The sequence below is a fragment of the Sinohyriopsis cumingii genome, chromosome 7 (genome assembly GCF_028554795.1).
Source record: "Sinohyriopsis cumingii isolate HCF-2022 chromosome 7, ASM2855479v2, whole genome shotgun sequence".
Lineage (NCBI taxonomy): Eukaryota > Metazoa > Mollusca > Bivalvia > Unionida > Unionidae > Sinohyriopsis > Sinohyriopsis cumingii.
Genome location: NC_142967.1, coordinates 73389526 through 73416702, shown reverse-complemented (window position 1 = coordinate 73416702; position 27177 = coordinate 73389526). Strand labels below are relative to the sequence as shown.

Genomic DNA, 27177 nt, shown 5'->3' with positions numbered 1-27177 from the left:
CTTTTTACTTTTATCTTATTCTTTGAGTAAAATGATTGGCTTTTGTCAAGGTAATACTGAGACTACGTGCTTTTAGACAAATACTTCTCAAAAATTCTGGAGAGTTGACCCTCATCCAGAAAATCTGTTTTGCATTTCAAGTTACTGTATAATCTTTGTTTATAGAGATATTTCTCAGTTGGGGCTTTTTCTTTACACTGGAAAGTGTCTGTTGTGTCAGATTGGAGTTATAATTTAATTTTTATTCAAGTTATCTGGATTCTTAAAGATTAATTCTTTTTCCTGGAAATATCTGAGTGCTCATACAGAATTCTTGAACAAAGACATTTCTTTAAATTTTATTCAGAAATTCAAACACCAGAATATTATTGTCTGTGGAATTAAAAAAAAAAGAACCGTAGATGATACAGCACCATAAAGGCTACAGCATACGTCATCGCCTTCCACTTTGGATTTTTCATCAGGGCTCAAACTTGAATTCATTAGAACCTTTCATTACTGTGGCTTCTAAAATTTAATTTGTGGACTATTCTTGGATTAGTTTTTGATTTGATCCTTAAAACCATAAGTTCTTATTTTTTCATTTTTTTATAGTGTTTTTCTAGGGAAATAAATTATTTGTTAAATTTTTCAAAGCTTGTTGTTTCACTCTTTCTTTTGTTACTGTTTATTCGAGCCTAAACACGTAACATAAGAATGGTAATCATTGGTTGACCAAACATGACATTCTGCACCTAATGATAACCTGAGATTCAGTTGACCATTAATTGGCAGTATTCCATTCAGTGCATTACACTTGCATATCAAGAGGCATAATCATGACCATGCCTAGCTGTAGCCTCGAGACCTGCTAAAGGATCAACCAGGTCTCTTCCTCACAGAAGGGATTTTCTCTCTCAACACAGCAACTCCCTCCTACACAATAGTGCAGATTCTCCATCTTCACACGTGAATCATCTCAAGAAAGCATTCTGCCAGAACCAGTTTTTGGGCTGGGTTGTCAGATGCATCATTCAAACCAGGAGAGCCTCAATATCTCAAATCTATGATCATAGCAGGTGGAGAATCTTCTGCGACTGGTGCAGTAGGAAACATGCTAGTTCTCTGTTGCTGATTTCATTTTGGTCCTTCTTCAAAACAAAAGATGCTCAGTATCAACTATCGAAGGTTATTGAGCTACCATTTCCAACACAATTAAATTTTCTCAGGCTCAGCAATTAGTTCAGGGACCTGTCTTCAACTCATTATTACTCATATGTATTCTATGTTGTTTTATTATGCTCCTTAACCAAAACCCCATATGAACCAATCAGAGGGGCTTCCTTTCTGGTACTCACATTCATGATTGTATTTTTACTCTCTTTAGCATCTGCGAGAAGATGCAGCAAGATTCATGCATTGTGTGATGACACAGGTGCAGACATTGCCAGCATTTTATCTAGAGGAGCAATATCCTCCTTTGTCACAAAAATAATGGTGTAGTAGGAAAAAGCAAGAGAAACAAAGTTCCATATTTACCTAACGTTTCAATATCTCTCTTCTTCCTGCTCCACTCTGTCCAAGTTCATCAAATTCTTTCTCAAGATTTTGCCTCCAGGTATATAAGCATTATTCTGTAGATTGTTTCTGATCTTAAACTATGCTTTACCTAGGCATGAATATTGTTCTTTGCAGAGATCCACCTTTCAAAGTTTGCTGTCTAAAGGAGAATATCCATAGCTAGCTTAGCCAGCCTGAACAAGTTTGGAAACTGTTCTTTATGGGTGTTATATATAATTTTCCACAGCTCATAGGTATCTTTTGGATACTACAAAACAAGATTTGTCATTAACCCTTTACCTCATAGAGTGTATGGCTTTTTAGCTAGTTGATATACAAGTACTGAAGAAACACAGTGTAGTGCGCTATAAATAAAACACCTGTTACTTATTTGACCCCATACACATAGGCCTTCCTGTTAAGTGTTACAGCAGTATAGTACATGTTAGGTTGAACATCAATTTGAGCCATTTTACATTATGGGTACACATCTATTAAGTATAGAATGATTTAAGAGTAAAATCTGTTTATTAAAGCTTTACAATTATTTTATATGGAAGATTTTTTTTTTATATGCTTCAAAATCTTGAGAGAAATCATTCACCATCAAGCCACTGAAGCTGTGTGACCAACCATAGCTGCCATTTCTTATACTCAAAATTTACCAGCTCTCTGTCTATGTCAACATTGTTAAATCACCTAAATTTGAGATATTATAAAACCTCACTGTTGCCTACATCAGTATTAGAGCCTTTACCCAAATTATTAAAGCTATTATAGCCATGATTCTAATCATGCCAACTCCATAAAGTAGTGAATGAAACCCCCAGATTTAATTCTGGAGAATGGAAAATCTGACCTAAAACTCACTTCTATGTGTATGGGGTAGAGATGTCCAAAGGCGTAGCTTCCATGAGAATGGGGTAGAGGTATCCAAAGGTGCTTACATCAGGTAAAGGGTTAATTGCATAATAAAAGTTAGTTTTACTCTCACCACAAAAGAACTACATTTCAGCAGTTATTTCAGCAACAGTTAACATATTAATAATGATCACTCATGATTGACAGAAACAGTTAATGGGATTGCGCCCAGAGGAAACTCCATAGGCATCATCACCCAGTCAGTTATCTAGTCTGTTCTGAAGTTTCTTAAAATCTGGGTCTGATTTTTAAACTGACGGCCCCATCTTCATTCTCATAATAATAATGCCAGTAGCTTGAGTAGAACATAATTTTGTGTAAATCTTTGGCCTCGTGTGTATAAATGAGGATTTTCACCCAAAGGCTAGTTTGAGAGGTCCTCCTTAAAGATCAATAAAACATTGTGATTATATGCAATTTAAAAGCCGATGTTCCCACTCCACACCATATTTCACAATCAAGACTTGTTAACTATACAGAGTATGGAATCTTATTTTCCACTCTGGGCAGTATTTTCAAAATAAATAATAAACTTGTGTATTACAATGTTGATACTGTTCATTATATTCTTCAATGCTTTTACTAAAGCAGCTGACCCACAAATGCTGTTCAGATCAATTTATACAAGCCTTTGCACAATGAGACTTACAACTGACAATGGGGAATAAATTTCGCTGTTCAGCCTGAGTTTGGGATGTCAGACTTTGCAAGGTTTAATACAACTGGCACCTGTGCAAAGAAGGAAAAGAGCAAAGCACACATCCAAGGTCAAGTCAGTTGTTGACAAAAGATAAAGGCACTTGGAAAGGCACACAAGTCTTCCAGGCATAATATTGTGTATGGCCAGTAAATGTGCAGAGTAGGCTTAAGCTTATCCACCGAAAAAGGTCAGAACTGAGCTTTATTCAACTGAATAAATTGAACCCTGGAAATATACCACCTTTGCATGCATTATCTGCCCCTATAAATAGATAGCACATCTGATAAGCATGCTGCTGTAGATTGATAGTTGTGACATGGAAACTATGTGACAGGATCACAGTCATGATTTCACCATTTGGGTGAAAATATTCATGCTGTGCCCAATAATATTTTTGCCAAACTCCAAAACTGACCTTGGAGTTGCCTAAAAATATAAATCAGGCTGGAATTCAAAATGAAAACTGTCTGATATGAACTCTAATAAGAAAGTTAACAATGATCATAGTTTTTGATGTAATGGATTCTTTTAAACTTTTTTTTGAGAACTTGATTCCCATTTCCTCTGCATAATACAGTCAATGATGTGCTAGAAGGGCTAGTTTCAAATAAATTTTTTTTAACAGTCCTCAATTGAGCTGATCAACATTGCTGCAACCGGGCAGTGTATGTACAAACTAAACTGAGCAAATGTACCATGGTCAAAGTTGTGTGTGATTAGGATTTTTAATGACGCTTTCACAATTTTTCAGTCATATTGCTACAATTCTAGAATCTCATGCTGCAGACATGTAGCATGATGTCCCACCCAGTCACATTATCCTGACAGCAGGCTGACCAGTCCTAGCACTAACCTCTTAATCCTGAGCGCCAAGCAAGGCAGCTGTTAGTACCGTTGTTGTTAAATCTTTGGTATGACTCGGGGGGGGGGTCGAAACCCACAACCTCCAAATACTGAGGGGCCAAATTTGCAATAAAATGGAACCCCAATATTAACCCATTGGTCTAGGAGGTATTACATCTTCATGGTCTTTAAAAAAGTAACAAGAAAAGGTGAAAACCAACAAGTTTAGTTTAATTTGTTATGTATATTTAATTTGCATTGGTTCATTTTTTAATCATTATATGCTTTGGTTAGTTTTATTTGGATCTGACCTTCTCCAAAATCAAGTTCATTTTCTACCAGACTTGAATCATTGATTTTGGTTTTGTAAACAACATGTTTATCCCAATCTGAAACCAGAGCACTGGAAATTCAATTTAAAATGTCGGGTCTACCAGTTGTATACCATGTCATAATTTTAGTAACAGACCTTCTAATTAAAACTAAGATTTTATCTTGTTAACATCTGGAAATTCCAAAATGAAAGTTTCCATTAGAAAATATGCTTTTTTAAAAAAGAAAATGCCTACTGTGACCTGAGGTCAAGAGAGGACTACATAATCTTGTTTATCAAGAAATTATTTATTTGTGCTGTAAGATTTCAGCAGAATCAGTTGTATTATTGCTGTGTCCAATATTTCATTTGGGCCCGAATTTATTTATTCAAATTATTCAAGTTATTCTTTTCAAGAACTACAAAGTGCTAAAAAAATAACAATCTTCGAAATAAAGACTTGGATTTATAGTAAAATCTGAATAAAGATATATATTTGTCTTGTTGCATTATTGTGATTCAACAAGAGCACATCTCTGTGACATAGGCCATCACAGACACACCAACAACTGGACTTAGTTTGAAATACCACTAAAGCTTAATCAGAACTTTAATCATTAGGACTTGAGTCCATAATTCTAGGATTATTTCAAATTTAATTTACAATACTGCAAGTTCTTTTAACATTTTTCACACTGTATTCTGGGGAAATTAATTATTTCATGAATTTTACAAAACTTGGTTTTTTCACTCCTTTCTATTACATAGTTTAAGACCAAAAAATAATAATAAATTGAAAATATAAATTTATTCCCTAAAATACAAAGTGAAAGAATTAGAAATAGCTTACAGTATGGTGAAGGAGTCCTAAATGTCATGTCAATTCCAAAATTATCAATTAAGCTGAATGAGTTTCAAACGTATTTCGAATGAGTTCCAAATGTATTCTGAATGATGGTCAGTAACATACGGATGTATCAACAGTACCATCATATAATTCCAAATTGTCTTTCAATTAACTCAAAGTAGTCCGGTACAGCTATTATTCCAATGAATCTAAAATATTTCAAGCACTGTAATTCCAACTAATATTTAAATTAAAAAAATGAATTCACCTCAGTATATATGAATAATTTCCAAGACTGGTGGTACTGCTAAGAATGCAAATTCTACATAATAATTCTTTTACACAGATTACCAATATGCATTATATAGCATTTCACATTCATAATCTAAACTTTTAAAAGGGTGATGTTGGTTACATTAACAAAACAAGAATTAGGTTAGTCTAGCCTTTAAAATGACCACTGTATAAAGAATTAACTTGAGAAAAAATTAAGAATTAAAACAATCTTTAATACTCAATTTCCCCAAGAATAAAAAGGTAACCCTTAAAAGCAACAAGTCAAATATAAACAAATTTCAAGGTCATTATAAGGTTGGCAATGTAAATTTATGAATTTTTCAATGACCTTTTCCAACTTTGTCAATTTTCAAAAGGTTTTCAAAGCAAAAATTTAATGGTTTCTCAAGATGGTACAAACCATAGAAATATCTCGCTTCTCTGTTATTATCCCTGTGTGCAAGTCATCAATGAAATATGGTTGATGTATAAAGTTTAAAACTTTATTTAAAAGTTATTGTGCTGAAACATACAACAGTTGGGTCAATGGGCAGACAAATGATATATTTTCATACACTCCACCCAAAAGCTGATGAACAAATAAAACTACTGTAATCTTGACAGTTAGATAGAACCCCAATGTGCCATATGATATCTTCTAGTACACATATACCAGCATAAAAAGTTTCATTCATATATCTCAAAATTCTAGAGAAGAAACAAAATGTAACAGACCAGTTGATACACACTGTGAACGCACAGTCTCCTATATTTCAAGAAAATGAGCAGGATCAAAATGTAGTAAATGGCAAATTTAAAATTAACATAGAGTTCTATTTCCCTATTCTGGATTGCTTGGATTTTACTGAGCATGCACAGAGCAATTGGTAATGTCACCAATTTCACTTTGAAGCTGGAACCAATTATGACATACTGGTATTGTAGGTTTCATCCCTTCTTCACAAAGGTCTTTGGAACAAAGGACATGAAAATGAGATGGATAAATGGACAGATGAATCCACCCCACCCACCCCCACAAACACACGAGCATGTAATGTACAGGCAAGCATGCACGCCATGGTGTCTGCAAGCTGGAATGAGATTATGAAATCAAAGGTATCAAATTGTACCAACCGGTCCCTTTCCAAAGCGACCATCCAGCTCTAAATCTGGTACTGAGATTGGTTGCCCATTCACCACCACATGTTTTGCAATTTCTGTATTTCTTGAGCGTTCCAACTCTTGAGCACTGAAGGAACAAAAAAAAATTGTAAATATATCAAGGGTGACATTAACTGAAAGGTTCGATTTTATTAATTATTGACTGACATAAAAATAACTTCAAGATGCATATAATGTCTATCATAACCAAAATCTATCATGAAGTGATTGGAAGAAATAAACAGGGAAATGCTTGTGGCAGCTGATCAAACTTAAACAGAAAATATGAATCTTGCACAAGCTTTTACATTTCATGACATTTTAACATATTACGACAAATGCCTTAATGATCTCCTATAAAAGCAGGTTGTCCTCATTAAATGGATATAAAAAGATTATTGCAAAAATTGTGCAGCACCTTGCATATTACATGAATGGATGAATGAAATACTGGAATAAGTTACGTACCTTGGAACATTGATGCTAGCACCATCTTTTGCAAACAGTTCAAATACTTTTGTAAATACCACCTCCTTGGAAAAAAAAAACAAAATCAAGCTATCACTGGCCTGCTTACAAGATTTTATTTCAGATTAGGCTGTGAATTAATGGATTTTCTTAGATACAGAAATTTCTATTATTTCAATGGAATAATAATCTTTCACGGGCCATCAAAAGATTTGGATAACATTATAACCAAGAAATTCTAAGCTATTCAATCTGCGTACATAATCAAGGTCAAAATAGCCTGCCTCTTGTTAAAGACAACTCTAGTTTAAATCCATCAAGCAGCTATTTATTTTTTCTTAATATGCTTTCCTTTCAATTGGGATGGAGAATTATGTTACTGTTCATATTTTCTGTGTGAATAATAATGAAAAACAGAACATAAGATAGTAAACTGTTAGACATCACACAGGATCCAGTAAGAAATATGCTTCTTAAATCTGTTATACACTTGTTTCAAGCAAATATCCTCTTTTGTAAGAGTTTAATGATTCATCGATATATTGATGCATCGACAGGTTTGCTGTAATGACACACGTATTGATGTAAGAGATGAAGAATAGATACAAACGATAATTATCATATGCAAGTTATTTTAGTCTTCAGCAGTCATGAATATTTATTATTAGTCTGCCTTGTTATTCTGTAAAATGATAATTCATCTGAAACAGCATCTGCATACATAGGCACTCATTTTTATTAGCAAAAGCAAAAAGGACATAATCTGTTCTTATCTTAACCCAGCAGCATGTTCAACATATACTATACATTCCAAATGTGTTCTACATGTATAATGAAGTAATTTACTCATCATTTCATAACCACTTTTATGTGAAGTTTCTACTTTGACTTGTATCTTGTCTCTTTTGGTCAATTTGAAAGCTCCAATACCAGTGTGTCACAAGGTGAATTATATTACACTGAATTCTCATCGTTGATCATTGTTTGTTCCGATCCAGGTTAAACAATAACCCCATTCTGAAATTAATTTAGCTTATTCCCTGGTGACAAACAGGAAGTACTGGCAAAGCAACAAAGACACTTCGTGCAAAAGTCATTAACTGATATTATCAAGTACTTAAATAAAGATGCTATCAGAGTGAGTGACTGTGTGAATTGTGTAAAATTTGTACACATTTCGGCACTTGGAGAACAGTGAAACATGAGAACTCCCGCAAATTAGTGCAAGTCCTGCACATGAAAATGTTCTCAGCAAAGAATACAATTTTTATTTAACCAGTCTTGTCGCAACATCTGTTTTTCAGGTAGCAACTGTTTAAATATCTGGGGTTTTCAAGTATGACATGAATGATTGTTAAACTAAATTTGATTAGCACAACATGCCCAGGAATAAACATTATGGCATAGTTTGAACTTTTCATGTAGGAAGTGTTTAAAATACAGGCTCCCTAGAACAAACAAAATGTCTGATTTCCAGTGTGGTTCATTACGATTTCGTTCAGCAAATACTTGCTGATGATAGTGATAATGATTACAATTTTTAACGTTATGAAGTATATCACATTACTGAAGCTGGGAAAGTCTTAAAGGAGTTACCAGTGAGTGATTTTGAGCCTGAAAATAGTGCTAAATACGAGTCAGATGTACATGTTAGATAGACAAAAATAGACGTCATGACCTTTTCAGTGGCATTTCGAAATTAAATTTAAAAAGGGCAGAATAATGAGCCTTTTTATATATTGACAATTTTAAAGTATAATGCAATTTTTTTTATCAATCAATTTAGCCCTGTGGATCATATGCTACGAAAGCATATATCCAAATCTGGGTCAAGATAAATGAATAAATAAGGGTAAAAAAACAAAATTAAGAAGCAAACATGTTATTTGAAAATCTATCTGCACAAGCATTGATGGACTAAAGTACATTATACAGCATTATGAAAAAGATAAGTTATTTGGCATAGTAGTCAGTAAACTAGTGATTTAACAAAGTAAGTTTATGTTAGTGAAAAATCCTATTTTGGAGCAAGTGTATCAAAAAGATAATATCTGTGAGCACTGGAAAATTGTACATAATTCATTAGGATCCTTTTCCCAACATATTCAAGCTGACAATGATATATGCCCCTTTAGAAAAAAGTCCAGAACAATATTATACAGAGTTAAAGGGCAGAGTATGCTCAGAAATAATTAACAGATTAATTTTTATACAACCAGAGGTGATGTTGATTTCAGCAGACCTCTAAGAAAGTGGAGCAGGAAGAAAGAGAGATGGTGGTTTCTTCCTCCACTTCTTTTCTGCACTCCCACTTTTTTCTTTGACAAAGAGGACATCTTCCTCAAGATGAAATTCTGGCAGCATCTCTCATTAACCCTTTACCTCATAGAGCATAGTGACAAAGTGCAGCAAGCTATAAACAGAACACCTGTTGCCTAGTCGACAGCATGCGCATATGCCTGCCTGTGAATTGTTAAGCAATGTAGTGATGTTACATTTAATAGCAGTTTTAACCATTTTACATTTTTGGTATACATCTATTATATGTGGAAAAATTTAAGAGTAAAGTCCGATTGTTATAGCAGTGTAATTATTTTTCATGAAAGAATTTTTTATGTGCTTTAAATTCGAGAGAGAAATCGTTCACCGTCATGTCAGGGAGGCCGCGTGACCAACCGTAGCTGCCATTTCTCATACTCGAAATTTACATGGTTTTCGTCTGCGTCTACATCACTAAGTCATCTGAATTTGATAATCAATAAAAACTAATTGCTGCCTACATAATTATCAGAGCCTTTACCTAAGGTCTGAATCTTTCATAGTTGTGATTCTAATCGTGAAAACTTTGTAAGTACTGAATGAAATCCTGCCTGTGAAATGTTAAGCAATATAGTGTATGTTACATTTAACAGCAATTTTAACCATTTAACATTTTTGGTACACATATACTATATGTGGAAAAATTTAAGAGTAAAGTCCGATTGTTATAGCTGTGTAATTATTTTTCACGGAAGAATATTTTATGTGCTTTAAAATCAAAAGAGAACTCATTCACCGTCATGCTATTGAGGCCGCATGACCAACCGTAGCTGCCATTTTCGATATTCAAAATTTACAAGGTTTTCGTGTGCATCTACATCACTTAAGTAATCTGAATTTGATCATTTATAAAAACTAATTGCTGCCTACATCAATATCAGAGACTTTACCTGATTTATTGAATCTTTCGTGGTTGTGATTCTAATCGTGAAAACTTCGTATGTACTGAATGAAATCTGTGGCCGCCATTTTGGAGAGTGGAGATTATGACCCAGTTACTTTAAATAGCAGATATTGACCAGTGCATGAATACCGACCACATGATCTGACGTAATTGTCATTCGCAGTAATGAATTTAGTATCTAATAAGGGGGTTTTCCATGAAGGTGGTGCTAAGAAAACCAGCTCAAAATGACTGATGTTTACAGCAGGCGTCAAAAGGCGCTTCCATGCGAATCTTGTAGAGGTGTCAAAAGGCGCTTCCATGCGAATGGAGTAGAGGCGTCCAAAGATGCTTGCATGAGGTAAAGGGTTAAATTGTGCATGGGGAACAATTTTGGAATTTCTCTTTTTATATAGAGCTATTTAACATCTGAATAAAGGTGCTGATGGAATAAATAAAATTTGCACAGAATTGGCGCAGGGGCAGATTTCAAACTTGTGTAAGTTTTAAATAATTATAGAATAGGACTGGATGTTGTCAATAGCTTTCCTTTTACTCTAATAAAAACAATTACCTGTGGCCACAGCAGTCTTTTGCATCTGCAAGAAGTACAATGTGATAGATTTTGTTAGTATCCTCATTCCCATGCCTGGATTTCTTGAAGAGAATTTGTTTGTACCAAAAAAGTGCATTATTTCTTCTGTTTTGAAGATAACATCATAATGTCTTCCAAGTGTAAGTGAGACATGAAATTTGTGATAAGATGTTTTCAAAGCATTTATGTTGTGCAAAACAAAAGGCATGTTGGCAAAAATGAGTTAAATGAAGCTACCATTAAATGGCCCAAATAACTGGATAAAACTCACTGAGAACCAATACATAGTCTGTTTGAAAGCATTTGTGTTACTTGCTCATCAATGAGAATTGCATATAAATATATGATAACTATGTGTCTTTCTGTAAACTGCATATTAGAAACACAAGAAGAATGTCATCATATATAAAAAGGCACTACCTACCTTCCAAAGATGGAAAGATTATCAAATTAATATGTGTATCAATATCATGTATTGAATCATATCAATACACAGCACAGGTGTATCATTTCACCCCTGCTCTTTTGTATGCCAAATTGTCCATTCAAGGCACAAGTCACTTTAACTACAAAAATGTACCGATTTAAGTTGTTGATGGACAATTTGTCACTGAACTTAAAAATAACAGCAATGTTTCATTACATTCAAAAATAGGTGACAAGACCAGTAGGAGAAAGAAAATAAAGTAAATTTATTCCAAGATGTGACAACTTTTGTGAATAAGGCAAAATCACTTAGACTTGAATTAGAGAAAACAATCAAGATGGGGATATGGAACACGCTAAATGTCACAAATCTGAATTGTAACTGATGACAAGTGAGACTAAAATACCCTTCCTATTGAAATTTATTATATAAGCTATTCATGTCTAGATTTCCTAATATACTGAATAATTACCTTAAACAATTCATTTTACAACTGATCTTGGTTTTATATATGGCAAATAACAGTCCTTTCAAGTGCACTGGATCCAGCAAGGGATCACGTGTCAGATTAAGATAAATTTCCAGTATCAGCAACAAGCTGAAATTAACTAGCTGAAACATAATGAAGTCAAAAGGTTTAATTCCTGTTGAAACAGCAATGTAAAGTTTTGCAAACATAACCATTTTTTCGTTTTATTTGTTTGTCTTATGTTTTGTATTTGCCTTTAAAAAAGACTCATTAGAGAGTCAAAAGCACTCAGGCTAGTTAGAGACTAGCTTCGCCCTGTTCGTTGTCGGTTTATTGCATATATATATATACAGCTATGTAATATTTGTATCATCTATTTAATTTATAATATTGTTTTATTTTGGTCATTTGAGTATACGACATTTAAATTTTTACTTCTATAATTCTGTGGCTGACCACTATAATAATGTACATGTACACAGCATTATAGGAACCTCATTCATAAGCCAAAGCTAATCACTAAGGTCAAGTCAAAAACAATTTATTAATAAAAATAATAATAATAATGACTTTAATTAAAGAGGGTAACACAAATAACTAAAGAACTAATCTACCTTGATGCCATCATACAAGGGAACTTATTTATATATGCATATATGTAGACAACAATATATTTACTTTCTTATTTTTTGTGACTAGATGGATACTCGCCCATACATTTTGAACCCTCATAGTCAATATACATGCAATATGCAAATAGTGACAAAATATATAATTAGTATATTTAATGATGACCAAAGGCATTCAAGAATACAAAATGCAGTTGCTGTCCTTCTCATTTTAACTACATCTCTGAAGTCACTGGATATACTGGGTTTGGAAGAAGGAAATAGAGTGGGCATTTCTAATCTCAAGTGGAATACTATTCCAGTCCAAAATTCTAGAGGACTGGAAAACTATTTTTATCAATTCCTTATTTGGTTTCTGAAATTTATACTGTTTGGTAGACACAGATCGCATGTGGAAAGTATTATCAGGTAGCCTATGCTGGAATGATGATTGTAAATATTCAAGAGCACTATTATTGGATATCCTGTACGTTAATTTGGCTTTTCTCAGCTGGATTCAGTCTTTAATAGGTTTAACTTGCTAGCTAAATTTTCCATGCTTTCTGGATTAATATAAGCCCAAATACTCTTTCTTTAAGATATGCTAGCTTTGCCATGTTTTTATCATTTAAATTACCCTATATTTTACTGATCTAAATAGGGTTGTATGTAACTGTTATAAAATAGTATTTTGTGCTTTTCAGGGAAGAAATGTCTTATCCTACTGAGAAGCCATAAACTTGAATTAACTTTTTAGTAACATGTTATAAATGTTCAGTCCATGATAGGTTATTTTCTACCAAAACAGTAAGTAGTCTATCATGACTAATCACATGCAAAATTTTATCCTTCTACGTCATAGTTCATCAATATCAAGATTTGTTCTTTTTTGGCATGTTGAGGCCAGTAATATTTTAGTTTTATCAGTATTTGCCTCCATGTCATTGCATGTGCACCTGTTGTCCAGTTTGTTTAGGGCATCCTGTAAACAAATTTCCAGTTCATACCTGGTGTGTTTTGGATAATGTTCGGTCATTACCATAGACATCTATAGATGAAATAGAATCTCCCAGTAAAAGTGGTAGATCATTAATAAATACCATAAATCGTAATGGACCTAGATGTGAGCCTTGTCGTACTCCTTGTCAAATTGTTCCAGGTTCAGACAGAGCATTATTCATATAAACATGATGTGTTTTTAATTACGAAGTAAACCATCTAATTGTGTTTTCATCACATTGGTAAATTTTCCATTTTGTCAAAAGGCTTTCATAATCCACTATGTCAAAAACTTTCCATAAATCTACAAATACAGCTCCTATTATTATACCATGATGAAGTGCCATTTATCACTTTTGGAGATAAAGGCAGTCTCCCATGTTTCTAGCTAAAGCCTAGATATTTTGGGTGCAACAGCAAGTATTTGGTTAAATTTGACATGACAAAGTCATGGACATCTTTTTCAATCTATTTTGACAAATTGATACCTGCCAACACCCCCCCTCTTTGAGGTATAAGCATAATTATTGCTATTGCACAAGCCAAAAAAGCACAATTTGAGTGTAAAAAGTATCATATCTATTGAATAAAATACATTTCTACTACTAACCTCGTTTTGCAGCTGGTCAAAATTCTTTTCATAAACCAGATTACAAGCACAGACTATACTTTAAAATTATTTATATTCAGCATTCATTAACTAGTCTATGTGTAACTTTCACTGAATGATCATAAACAGGAAATCTACAATGAGGTCAGGTGCTCATAATTTCTGTATTACATTATTCTTGTATACTTCTTTTAACACATTAACCCCTAGCGAAGAGTTAACATGACAGGAGGTAGTAGCCTACTGCTGAGCTCTGTAGTGTCATAGTCATGCATGATACACTAAAGTGGATGGTATTATAGAAAGGTAGACAGATGTAGATCTACAATGATACCAAATAATCTGGAATATTTAGTTGCACTACAAATACTGATAAAAAAACCTCATTATTTGTACCAGACTTTTTTCTACCCAAAATTCACCTGTGGTCGGAATCCGATTTTGCGTCTGGATTTTAGGCTTTTTGGTCTCAGATCTAAGGCAAACCGGTATGAACTGCAAACAGACAGATGAACCTTTGCAAAAAGTAGGATAAGATGGGCATTTGGAATAAAGAGTGGTCTCAATACAAAAATAATGGCTCCATTTAGAAAAAAAAAAAAAAAGAACTCCAACTTTTACCCTTCTGCTCATGCGCAAGCCAAATAGCCAATGAAAAACAATGTTTCTAACACAACTAGGCAGTATGTTATTGAAAGATCACCTGGGATTTGATGTTTTTGGATCTATTCAGAAATAGCATTCAAAATGTGTAAGGTTTGTAAAGCAGTGTTGAGTTGACCTTTTTCTGATCTGATATGTTTTGAAGTTTGAAAAGATCCATCTGCTCTAACATTTTCCATCATATAACATCCACAGCTCACAGCATAAAGAGTTTCAAATAACATCTGGTGTCATTATCTTTAAAAGTACAGACTGGTTCACAACTTAACTAGCTTATCAGTAAAATTAATCTGTTGTTGTTGTTGTTGTTGTAGGGTTTAACGCCATTTTTCAGCACACGATAGGCTATACATGGCGGCCAGTATTAATGGTGGAGGAAGAACCCGGGAAAATCCCAGAAAGAACCACCGACACACGAGAAGCTACTGGCAAGCTTTCTCACATACCCACACTGGCCGAATCGGAGACTCAAACCCACGCAGACAGAGGTGAGATGGCAGTGATCCGTAACAGAGAGCGCTTTAGACCACTTGGCAACCAGGGCCCCTAAAATGAATCTGTAAGGCAAAGTTCATATTTGAAGAAACCCTCTGTTTTCTTAGAAATGTGTCATCTATAGTTCCTATAAAGATCAAATAAGAAAAGTACTTTTATGCTATTCTTATGCAGCAGTCACCTTTTCAAACATGTCTCAAATTTATATGAATGGAATTAAAGAGATGATCATAAAAATTACAAATACGACTTTTTAAAGCTTTCTTTTTTACTGTACCAAAATGGCATAATCTATATACAGTCAGTGTAATATGTAATTTGGTGGGGAAAAAAAGCATATGATTATGCTGAAAGAGTAATGGTTGGTATGTATGAAAGTTTGGAAGAACTGAGATTGGCTGGTAATTAACAGCATCATCCTTAGAACCCGATTTGTGACTAGGCATTACTACTACAGTTTTCCATATTTTGGAACAGATAAGGCTGCAATACTTAAACTGATTATGAATGTTATACTATCTGAAAAAGTTGAGGCAGATACTGAATGACTCATGGACCAATCTGATCAAGCCTTTAGCTTTCATATAAAATTTAATGAGACATTTTGTTAACAAAGTTTTTGATACTGACAGAATAGAGAAACATACCTCTCAAAGGATTCTGCTCATGCAGAACCTCTCAGTTCATTAAAGTTGCTTTTTTATTACTGGTTCCTTTTATTTTGTGGTAATGTAAGTGAAAAAACAATTCAAAATAGTTGTAAAGTCGATGTCATCAGTGACAATAGTGTAATTTACCAGAAGTGAGTCAATTTTATTTATCTGAGCACTGTATGTTCCCCAAACAAGTTCTTTGAAAGTGTTCCAAACAGAATTTGAGTTGCTCTTTTTGTCTTCAAGCACTGATTGATAATAAGTTTTTTTTTGCATCTTTAATCATACTTATTAGCTGAATTTATTTAAGAAATTGAATATTTAAATAACTCTGTTTGTGTGAAACTATTGAGAGCTTCAATGATATTCTATGTTAAAAGGAATGCAGTGAAGTAAAAACATAAGGATTTAGAACTGGTTCTTCACTGGTGCTAGCATGTTAACATATATACACATTAGATCCATCATTCAGAATACCTTTGGACAGTTTGCAAATTAGTGAGAAATTGATGGTACTATTTAGGAATTCAAACAATGTGAGTTATTTTTAATTCTTTCACCTTGTTTGATTTTTAATTTTATTTAAATAAATTTATATTTTGGAAAATTTAATGCTTGTTGGGTTCATCTTGCCTTGTTACTTAAGTTTATGCAACTAGACATTGATCAAAACTGTCAGTGGGACATTAACCTTAATTTTTGAACCTACAAAGAGCAAATTTATTCCTTGCTCAAAAAGCAAACCATTCATGAATATTACTGAAAATTGATGGTTGCAACACAACCATGTAAAACCAATTGTCTTTAGGTCATTGTGACTCTAAACAATGAAATGTTAAACCCAGTATGGATGAAATGATACACCTGTGTCGTTTATTGATATATTTCACAATACACACCCTGCAATATTATACATATCAATACCCATATGAACTTGAAGGTCTTTCAATCTTTAAAAAGTAGTTTGAGCCCTTTTATGTACGTAGACATAAACAAAAATACTTTCAAAAAGACTACATGCTGGATGTCAGTGAGTTTTATTCCATGTTTTACGTCGTTTAATGGTGGCTCCATTTAACTCATTTTAGCTACCAGGCCCTTTATTTTGCATGGCATCAATGCTTTGAAAAAATCTTATTACCAATTTCATGTCTCACTTAAAGTTAGAAGAAATTACAATGTTATTTTCAAAACAGAAGAAACAAAGCAAGTTTCTTGTGCAAGGAAATTCTCTTCCAGAACAAATCTGAGCAGGGAATGAGGATGAATACCAACAAAATCTATCACACTGTACTTCCTGCAGATGCAAAAGACTGCTGTGGCCACAGGTACTTGTATTTGTTAATAAAGAATGAAAACTACTGACAACACTCAGTCCTACTCTATAATTCTTTTTCTCAACTTACACAAAGTCACAAACTTGAGCTACTCGAAATCAGCACCCCACACTGATTCTATGCTAATCTGAGCTATTCCATAGGCACCTTCTTTCACTGGTTAAATATCTCTGCATAAAACGATGTTGGGAAACTGATCTTTTTGGCCACTATGTACAATTTTCCAGAGCTCACATATTATCTTCGGGATACATCTGCTCAAAAATAGGTTTTTCACTAACATAAACTTATTTTTTTGAATTGGTCATTTACTGCCTGCCATGCCAGATTTTGTATCCGTTTCATAAAGCTGTATTAGGGTTTATAGTCCATGAATGCCATAGTCTGCTTGTGCAGACAGAGGTATTCACATAACTTTACTTCTTAATTCCATTTTTAAAAAAACTTATTTATTCAGTTTATCATAACACTGATATGTATATATGCTTTTGTAGTATATTAACCGCAGGGCTAAGATGATTGATAAAAATAAAGAAAACTGCATTCTACTTTTATATATTTATGTATTTTGGTTAGGCTCAGCATTCTGTTCTTTCTACATTTAATTTCAAAATACTGTTGAAAGAGAGATTGACTGTAATGCCACCTATTTTTATCCATCCAACATGTACATCTGACTTGCTTTTAACACATTTTTGGGCTCAAAATCACTAACTGGTATCTCCATTAACAATCTACCAGCTCCAATAATATACACTTCATAACTTTTAAAATTATTGTCATCATTACTATCATCAGCCAACACTTGCAAAATGAAAACTTTATGAACCATGATGGGAAAAAGACATTTGGGTTTTCAACGTAGCTCATATTTAAAACATGCATTTGTGTAACTTTCTTCATGAAAGGTTAAAACTACATCATAATGCTCATTCCAGGGCACAATCTGCCAATCAAATTTAGTTTAACTCTTTACCTTCTTCAAGTACTTGCTGCGCTACCTACTAAGCCTGATAAGCGCCTGCCTTCTAGCAGCTGTTTGTAGGCTGAACGCCAGAGCATCATAATAGCTGCCCGAGTGAGAACTTCTTGAGTTATTTACATGCTGTCTACATTTTCTGTATCAATTTTGTCCCATGCAAACTATGTAATTTAATAAAAAATAAAAATTTTAAACACTTACCTATGTTTTGTGCCACTCATTTCCACCACCAAGTACATATAATCCACAGGAATCAATGTTTATATTCACATATTTATAATTGAAAAAATTATATCTCAATATAACTGTGTTTAAAATGTATATTAGACTACTTTTCTCACCACTATTTTGCACACCAATGTGTCCACTATTTTATTGCAGATTTGGTAATTTTTTATGATACTGCCTGAAGCACGTATAAAGAAATCTATCCCTTGCTTTTTCTTGTAAAATAAATGTTGGCCCTGAGACTGCTATAAAGTCGTCCACATTTACCAGTCTCACGTGTTCCAACCAGATTTGATTGTCTCGCGTTTCATCCTTGGATTCAGATAAATCTGAAATGTCAGGTGTGGAAACAGGACTTATACTAATGTCCAATCCTTCATCTTGAATCTGGTTAAAATCAATATCATCACTTTCAAATCCTTCAAAACTTCCCTCAGAATCATCATCGGAATACGTGAATGTTGACGTTTTGTTTTACGGTCAATATTGACCTCGTTTTCAATAGAATTTCCAGCTTATATGCTGTAAAACTACTAATAGAATACGTTCATCATTTTATGTAAGGATTATTTTCATTGGCTAAATATTATAAAAGAGAACGGATGTTTGTAATTTCATCCAATACAAAGCTTTAGTATGAAACGTGTATATGCGTATCTGGGGTTTCTCAACCCTTGGCCGGAAATGCATGTATGAGCCAGCCAGGACAGAGAGAGTATTATTAGCAGCTTGTATATGCGTCTCTGGGGTTACAAGGCTATTTTTATGGTCGCATATATGCATTAGCAGAAGGTAAAGAGTTAATAAACATTCATGTCATGGTTTAACCCTTTATCTCATGCAAGTGCCTTTGGAAGCCTCTACTCCATTCTCATGGAAGTGCTTTTGGATGCCACTACCCCATTCAAACTTAAGAGCTTTTTGACACCTCTACACCATTCTCATGGAAGAACCTTTCAACACCTGCTGTAAACATCAACCATTTTGAGTGAGTTTTCATAGTGCCACCTTCAGAGAAAAATCCCAGTTAGATACTTCATTTATTGGTGTCAATGACCATTATGTCAAATCATGTGATCGCTGTTTAAGATCTTGTCAAAATCTGCTATCAATAGTAACTGGGTTGTATTCTCCACTCAAAAAGGAGGCCACGGATTTTGTTCAGTACTTACGTGAGCTTTAATGATTAGAATCACAACTATGAAGGCTTCAATAACTTAAATAAAGGCTCTGATATTGACGTAGGCAGCAAATAGTTTTTATACAATATTAAACTCTGATGATTCAGTGATGTACACGCAAAGAACTTGAGAAATGGCAGCTAGGGTTGGTCACGTGGCTTCACTGGCTTGACGGTGAATTTGTTCTCTCAAGATTTTAAAGCATATAAAAAGTTCTTCTGTGAAAAATAATTACAGCAATAACAATCAGACTCTCTCTTAAATCTTTCTATACGTAATTTATGTGTACCAAAAATGTAAAATGGTTAAAATTAATGTTAAACATAACATATACTACATGCTTAACAGTTAACTGGCAGGCCTATGTGTATGGAGTTGGATAGGTAACATATGTTCTATTTATAGCTACATTAGCTGAAAGTGATCGCTACTTGATTGACTCTTTGAATATTAGCACAAACAAAGCAACATGCTATTCTTAAGGGCAAGCAGAATCATTGCCGCCAGATCTCCCCCTCTTGGAAAACAATGCAGCTCTAGAGGAAGACAACTTCCATCACTTCAGTGGCATTGGCAACATAATCTCCGATCCATTTGAGCAAACTTCTACCAATTTTGTCAAAATGACCTATGGATTCATGGAGATAGTGTATCCAAATCCTTGCAAACAAATTCATGAAGGTAAAGACGTTAACCTGGCCACCGTATTAATCCCTTATGTTGGTTCACACTCCGACACCTCTACCTCACCAAAAGAAAACACGGCCCTCGCTTAACACTTCTCTTGCTTGCCACAATTTTTTCAAGCATTTGGCATTTACAAGAGTACCATGTGTCAAGCGCATCACATATGCACCCAGAACTAGACTTGTATGAGCAAGATATTATTGATATGGCATCCAGATACGGTGGCAAAGATTTTATGAACATCATAAGATGTTTTCAGCCCAAGCTGCAGCACATCTCCGATATAACAATGTGAAAGTTGATTGGTAAGTGAGAAACAATATATTGTTTTGTTCTATATTCACAAATTGTAGAGCAACTGCTTATACACTCTGCAACAGCATGCTGTATTTTTCAACTCTGTATCCAAATTTTAAAGATGAGACCAAACTCTCAGAGTTCCCCAGATTGGCATTTCCAACCAAGACTTCAAACACCAATGTCTTTGGTAGGGCTAGGGTTAGACATAATGGCAGAGCAATTAGCAACAGTTTCAATACTCCAAAAGGATCTCATTTGATCTGCTATGGGAACATCCATGTTTGCTTAACTTGAAGAGGTGGGCACTCTGCGAGTACTTGCAAGTACTTGCAAGACCTCAAAAAATTGCAGGAACAAACATAGCCCCGACTAGAGGCCCGGTGAATATACTCCAGTTGGAGTTAGAGCTGATGTCTCACCCTAATAATCAATTTGTTAAATGGTTGTTAGCAGCATTTGTCAATAGTTTCGGCACAGGTGAGAGAGTTGCCCACTATGCCTCTTGAATGTAAAAACTCAGCGTTGAGGGAGCCAGACATAATTTCAAACCTATTTCAATATGAACTGGATAATGGTTATGTCATTGGGCTCTTTGAATAACTACCATATCATCTGTATTGTATTAGTCCACTGGGCACTGCATATATGCAAATATTCCAGTAAGAAGAGTCTTGTAGTAGACTTGTCTGCTCCTCATGACAAATTGGTACACCCTAATCTTGGTGCCCTGATAGACAAGGATGAATACTGGCTCTCCTACGTCACCATTGACCATGCTATCTGTATCATAAAAACCTCAGCTTTGGTAGCTGCATGTGTAAAACCAATATAAATGATATGTTTGAACTGGTACCCATTAACGATTCACTTTGGTCCTACAATGGTGTGAAGAGGGACAATAAATATTATTTCTATACACGAGTGGTTTTTGGCAGTAGGTCTAGCACAAAAAACTTTGATTCTACCTCTGAGACAATTTAATGGAATTTACAGAATATCTAAGAAGTTCGGTATGTTCTGCATTTGTTAGATGACTTTCTTACAATTGAACATTTAAAACAATTACAATTCTCTCCCCGGTCTTTAACAAACTCAATGTGCCACTGTCAACAACCAGAATTGTTGGACCAACTGTGCAGCTTCAATATTTGGGTATTATTTCAGACTCTAACAGCATGGAGGGTAGGTTACCTGTTGAAAAGATACCATGTATATCCAGTATCGTGCAGTCCTTTCTTCATAGGAAATCGTATACAATAAGGGAGCTACTAAATTTGCTGTGACACTTGAATTTTTAATGGCAGAGTGATCTACCCTGTTCAAGCTTTTGTTTCATACTTGATTTCTCTGTCCACTTCTGTTACAGATTTACACCATCATGTACATTTGAATGTAGAATGCAGAGCAGACTTGAAGACATGGTTGCTCTTCTTATTACAATGGAATGGTATTTCATTCTTCTCAAATGACACAGTAACCCCAGCTGATAACAGGCAATTCTTTACAGACGCTACCCCTTAAGGTTTCGAGGTCTATTTCAATAGGAAGTAGTTTCAAGAAAATATTCCCTCAAATCCCATTCCACAAGGTAATTCAGCATCGATGGATCCATTTGAACTGTATCCAATTGTAGTAGTCTCTGCTGTGTTATGGGGAAGTCAGTGGCCCAAGAAAAGAATTTTGGTGAAACGTGACAATTCTGTGACTGTTGAAATTATTAACAAAGGCTAATCCAAAATAACTCCTTTAATGAAATTTATTCAAAGACTAACATGGTGTGCTGCCAAAGGACAATTCATTATTCAGGCCCGCCATATACCTGGTAGGGATAACCTAATAGCTGATGCTTTTTTAAATTCCAGAATGAAATATTCTGTCACTTGGTGCACCAGGCAGTCCAAACTCCATCTGTGTGCCCCCGTGGCATCACAGTTGATGCTATTTTCACACAACATGTGCAGGACTTTTGGTGTTTATGTTTCCAATAACACTAGATCAGTGAACAGAACTGATCTCCAGTGTTTGTTGAATTTTTTGACCTTATCCGGCATTGTTTCTCCCCAAACCAAAATGCATCCTTGCTGAAAGCTTGTGGCAAGCTTACGATAAGCTAGTTTGATGTTTATAAGCTAACATGGATGCTTGCGCAAGCTTGTACAAGCAAGTGCAGGCTTAGGCAAGATAGCTGGATATAACCACAAGCTTGTGCAAGCTTGCACAAGCTTTCTTGTTTGCTTCAGAAATTAAAACTAGCTTGCGCAAGCTTACTTGTTTTCTTCAGAAAGTAAAACTAGCTTGCGCAAGCTTTCTTGCATGTTTCAGAAAGTAAATTTAAACTAGCTTGCAGCAAGTTTCTTCGTAACTTCATGAACAATCATGAACTGTTCATGAAAGTTCCTCAACTAAGTTCATGAACACTTCAAGAATTTTGATGAATCATGTACCTGAAGTTCATGAACAAACTGATGAACTTTTATGAATTATTATATCTTTGAAGTTCCTGAAATATCATGAACTTGAACAATTCAAGTACTTTGATGCAATACCAAGATATTTCTTAACAAAATGTATATTAAATATATATATCATTATATTCATAAAATGTTCATGAACATTTTTTCATACAAACTTCTTACATTATTATTGAAATTTAAATAAAGGTGAATATTTTTTTTCTTCTTTTAAATGATATGATACTGTATAAATGTTCACACAGATCTTTTAATTCAATACTTATGTACTTAACCTGAGTAGTTCTGGATTAATATGGGAAAATATTTTCTGGCCAGCATGAACAAAATGTATTTGCTTTAAAAAGCTTTCAATGACTTTGTCCTGTTTTTTTCCATTACTGTTATAAGCTGCATATTCTAATGACTTAGTCACTGGTTGCCAATTTATCGCAAAAACCGAAATATATTAACAACGATTATCCTGACTGGATGACTGTGAAATAAGACGTGATATGATTGGTTAATATATGCGCAAGATTTCAGAAGTTAAGCATCCTCAGAAACGAAAGATCATGCAGATGGTTAGGCAAAAACCTCGAACAAAAACCGTGGACTCCATAGAATGGACAGATGAGAATATTTTCAATATCATTTTTTTTTAAGTAAGTAGAAGTGCAGAGAAGCAATTTTGAAGAATATGAAGGAAATGATTTGGTGAGAGCAAAATTAGGCAGAAAAGCATATCAAGCCTGGATGACCAAAATTACGGTGAGTATCTTTTTCTTGGTCGTTCGTGATTATTTCAGTAGAAGTTATATGGATATTTTATTGCTTTATATATGTCATCATATTATTTATAACCAAGCTAATGATACACGATTTTGTTCAGACCTAATTTAAACTTGCTCATCGAAGTTTTGAAATCACTAAACATCATCACCCCTACCCTCCAGTTCTCGATACCAGATGTGGTACGACATCGATAGGAATTGAGATGTTCGAGATCATTTTCTTTTCCACGACATCACTATTTCTATAATCTGATGTAATTTTGATAATTAAAAAAAAAAAAAAAAAAAACAAACAACAAAATAGTTAATGTGTGAAACTGTACACAATACAGGTGCAAATAACGTGATGAAACCGGAAGCAGCTATATGCAACATGCGGAGTCGAAGTGGATGCATTAGTGACATACTAAGGGCCTATACCACACAAGTCTGACATTTTAATTTTTATCAGTAAAAAATGGCAAAAATATTTGAAAGCAAGAAATAACCGTTATCTGTAATATATATATATATATATATATATATATATATATATATATATATATATATATATATATATATATATACGCACACAGATACAATTATTTAATGTAACAATGTTGTCAAAATTTTTTTTCATATTTTATTGATTAAAACATCTGACTCCTGTGACTATACCTATGGCTAGACAGCTTCAGTTAATATAAAACTAGTGACAAAATTCTGCAATAATGTAAATGCTCAGTATTATGTGTAAGGGATTAAATCATTTTTGAGTTGGATCATATTATTCCAGCAAGTAAAGTTGGGTACAATGATAATGTGCTAAAAGCTAAAAACAATGTTGAACAGAGATTATCTGTAATTAACTAACTTTACCTTTTTTTTCAGACCAGACAGCAGAAAAGTAAAATTAATAGAGGATGAAGTTTGTAGGTTAAGGAGGAAAATTTGAAAACTGGAGGATCCTATGGCCAAGTTGGAATAGACATTAAATAGTGACTGCTGCAGCAACGTTAAAGATCCAAACAGTAATCGGATGGAACAGCTTAAGTTGCAGATGGAGACATTCAGTAGTGACAATGGACAGGATTTGATTAAATTATAGGCCCTGAACATCTTCACAAAAGAGTTATCAGACAGGTCAGTCTCTGGAAGAAGATTGGTCAGGAGAAACCCCATTGAAAGACAGCCCCATGACAATGAAATATGCTTCAACAGTTGATTGCAGACAATGCCCCAATATCTCTTGAAAAATTTTCAAAGACAAATTACAAAACATACAAAAAGTGTTGCTAAGGGTAAAAAAAAAGAATATCGCTTGTCAGTTAAAATTTATCTGAAATTAAATAGTTTTTAAGATAATATGTTGCATTTTATACTTATTAAAACCCCCCACTTCTAAGGTTATTTTATGATTCAGGATGAAATAGGTCTTTGTGACTTATCAGGTAATAATTTTTTTTTTTATAGGCACTGTTCATGAATGATGATGATCCAATTTGTGGACTTTTATGAACTGTTCATGAATTCAGTTCATGAATTCATTATTTCATGAACTGACCATTTTCAGTTCATGCACATTCATGAATAGTTCATGAACCTTTTGATGAACTTTCATGAATGATTCTTGAACCAAGTTCATGAACCGTTCAAGAAAAGTTCATGAATTATTCATGATCATTTCATAGGGGCATGACACTTGCAGCTAGGGGAAACATAAAACTTCTGCAACCTTGGGTAAGCTTGCAGTGAATAAATAAACTTGAACGATGAAATTAAACTTAATGTTTTGGCAGAACAGATTTGTTTTCCACTGCATTGCAACTGTAAGATTACATTTATCATTAAATATGCAGATTATTTTGTTGGAATGAAGTAAAACTTTGCAATATATTACGATAATATGGTCCACCAGGAGCAGTTGAGTCTAAAATGCATATTTGGACAGGGGCCTTCGGACTCCTGGACACCCCTTCACATTTTCGGAGGGGAGGGTTGGGGGGGGAACCACAATCACATCTGATTTTTGAAAGCCCAGATGCTTGTAGCAAGAAATCCGTGCAAGCTTGCCACAAGCTAGTAATAAGCTTGCACAAGCTAGTAACAAGCTTGTGTAAGCAAGTAACAAGCTTATGCAAGCTTGTGCATACTTATTGTACTAGGTAAATAAATAACAAGCTTGCAAAAGCTTGTGCAAGCTTGTACATGCTTTTGACACTATCTTGTTAAATAAGATTGCGCAAGCTTACAAAAATAAGCATGTGCAAGCTTACTGCAAGCTTTATAAATTAGCTTGTGGCAAGCTTGCTGCAAGCTTTAAAACAAGCTTGCAATTTTGGTTTGGGAGCTCGATCATGCTTACTCTTAATACACAATAAGTGATCATTGTCATATATGCTGTACACAAAACTTAAGTAAAAAAAGCAAAACTTGTGATCACAATATATTGGGTAACGGGTACTGAATAATGAGAAGATTCAATTCACAAATATTCCTTAAAGAACTGAAAGATATCCCTTTGGTTAGTAAGTTAATGTTCTGATGAACTATCAGATGCTCTTGACATTCGGATAGATATGTTACTGACACCCTGAGCACTCGTGCTTCATTTAATTTCAAGACACTCCAACAAAATCAACCAAACTGGATTACAGGTGATATATTGAATGCTATTACGGTCAGGGATTGATTTAATAAATTAAAAAAATACGGACACTTACAGATTATGGAGAAACATAGTTAAGTCAATGATTCAGAAGGCAAAGAAAATTTATTATCAGATATTATTACAAAAAAGAATCCTAGAAAACTCTGGAAAACCTTCAATGACTTGAGAGGCAAATCTGTCAATAACCTGCCATTTACATGTATTAGTGATGCAAATGGTGATATTAAGCAAGAACCTCTTGAAATTGCAAAAGCACTCAATGATTACTTGGTGAATATAAATGAAAAAAGAAACTGCTAAATCTCAGCTTGACAGGATTTTTAAACTCAGAAACAAGCAGCATGCATAATTTTTTGATGCATCTATTGATCATCCCTCAAAAGCACTGTTTACAGAAGTCAAATGGTTCGCAAAAGATTTTCACAAGGCAGTTCTTGTATATAAATGTCTACATGGAACTGCGCCAGATTATCTTTAGGGCTTATTCAGGCCTTTTCAACTCAATACCAGTTGAGATCAATATCACATGGAAATCTTCTAGCACCAAAACCAAGAACAGAGCAATACTTCCAACACTCTGGTACAGTTCTGTGGAACAAGCTTCCACTACATGTAAAATCTGCTGAAAATATTAGTGTTTAATAACAGACATCATGAGCATGTATGTGTTTCTAAAAGATAATGGAATTTAATGTTTTAATGCTAAACATGTTAAAATAAACAGTAATTATTGCTATCTTTCATATAATGCATATTTTTATACTCTCCTTAAGAGGGCA

At 34.2% G+C, this 27177-nt stretch overlaps 1 protein-coding gene across 3 annotated transcripts in view; it reads right to left on the bottom strand.

The window, feature by feature from the left end:
• The window catches only part of LOC149795516 (cGMP-specific 3',5'-cyclic phosphodiesterase-like), a 412811-nt gene that overhangs the window by 199900 nt on the left and 185734 nt on the right, over window positions 1-27177 (bottom strand). For all 3 annotated transcript variants that reach the window (XM_089965316.1, XM_089965315.1, XM_089965317.1), the window contains exons 7-8: window positions 7069-7133; window positions 6574-6688 (exon numbers count right to left, since the gene is read on the bottom strand). In XM_089965316.1, coding sequence (XP_089821442.1) covers window positions 6574-6688; window positions 7069-7133 — 180 coding nt within the window. The remainder of the gene's footprint in view (window positions 1-6573; window positions 6689-7068; window positions 7134-27177) is intronic.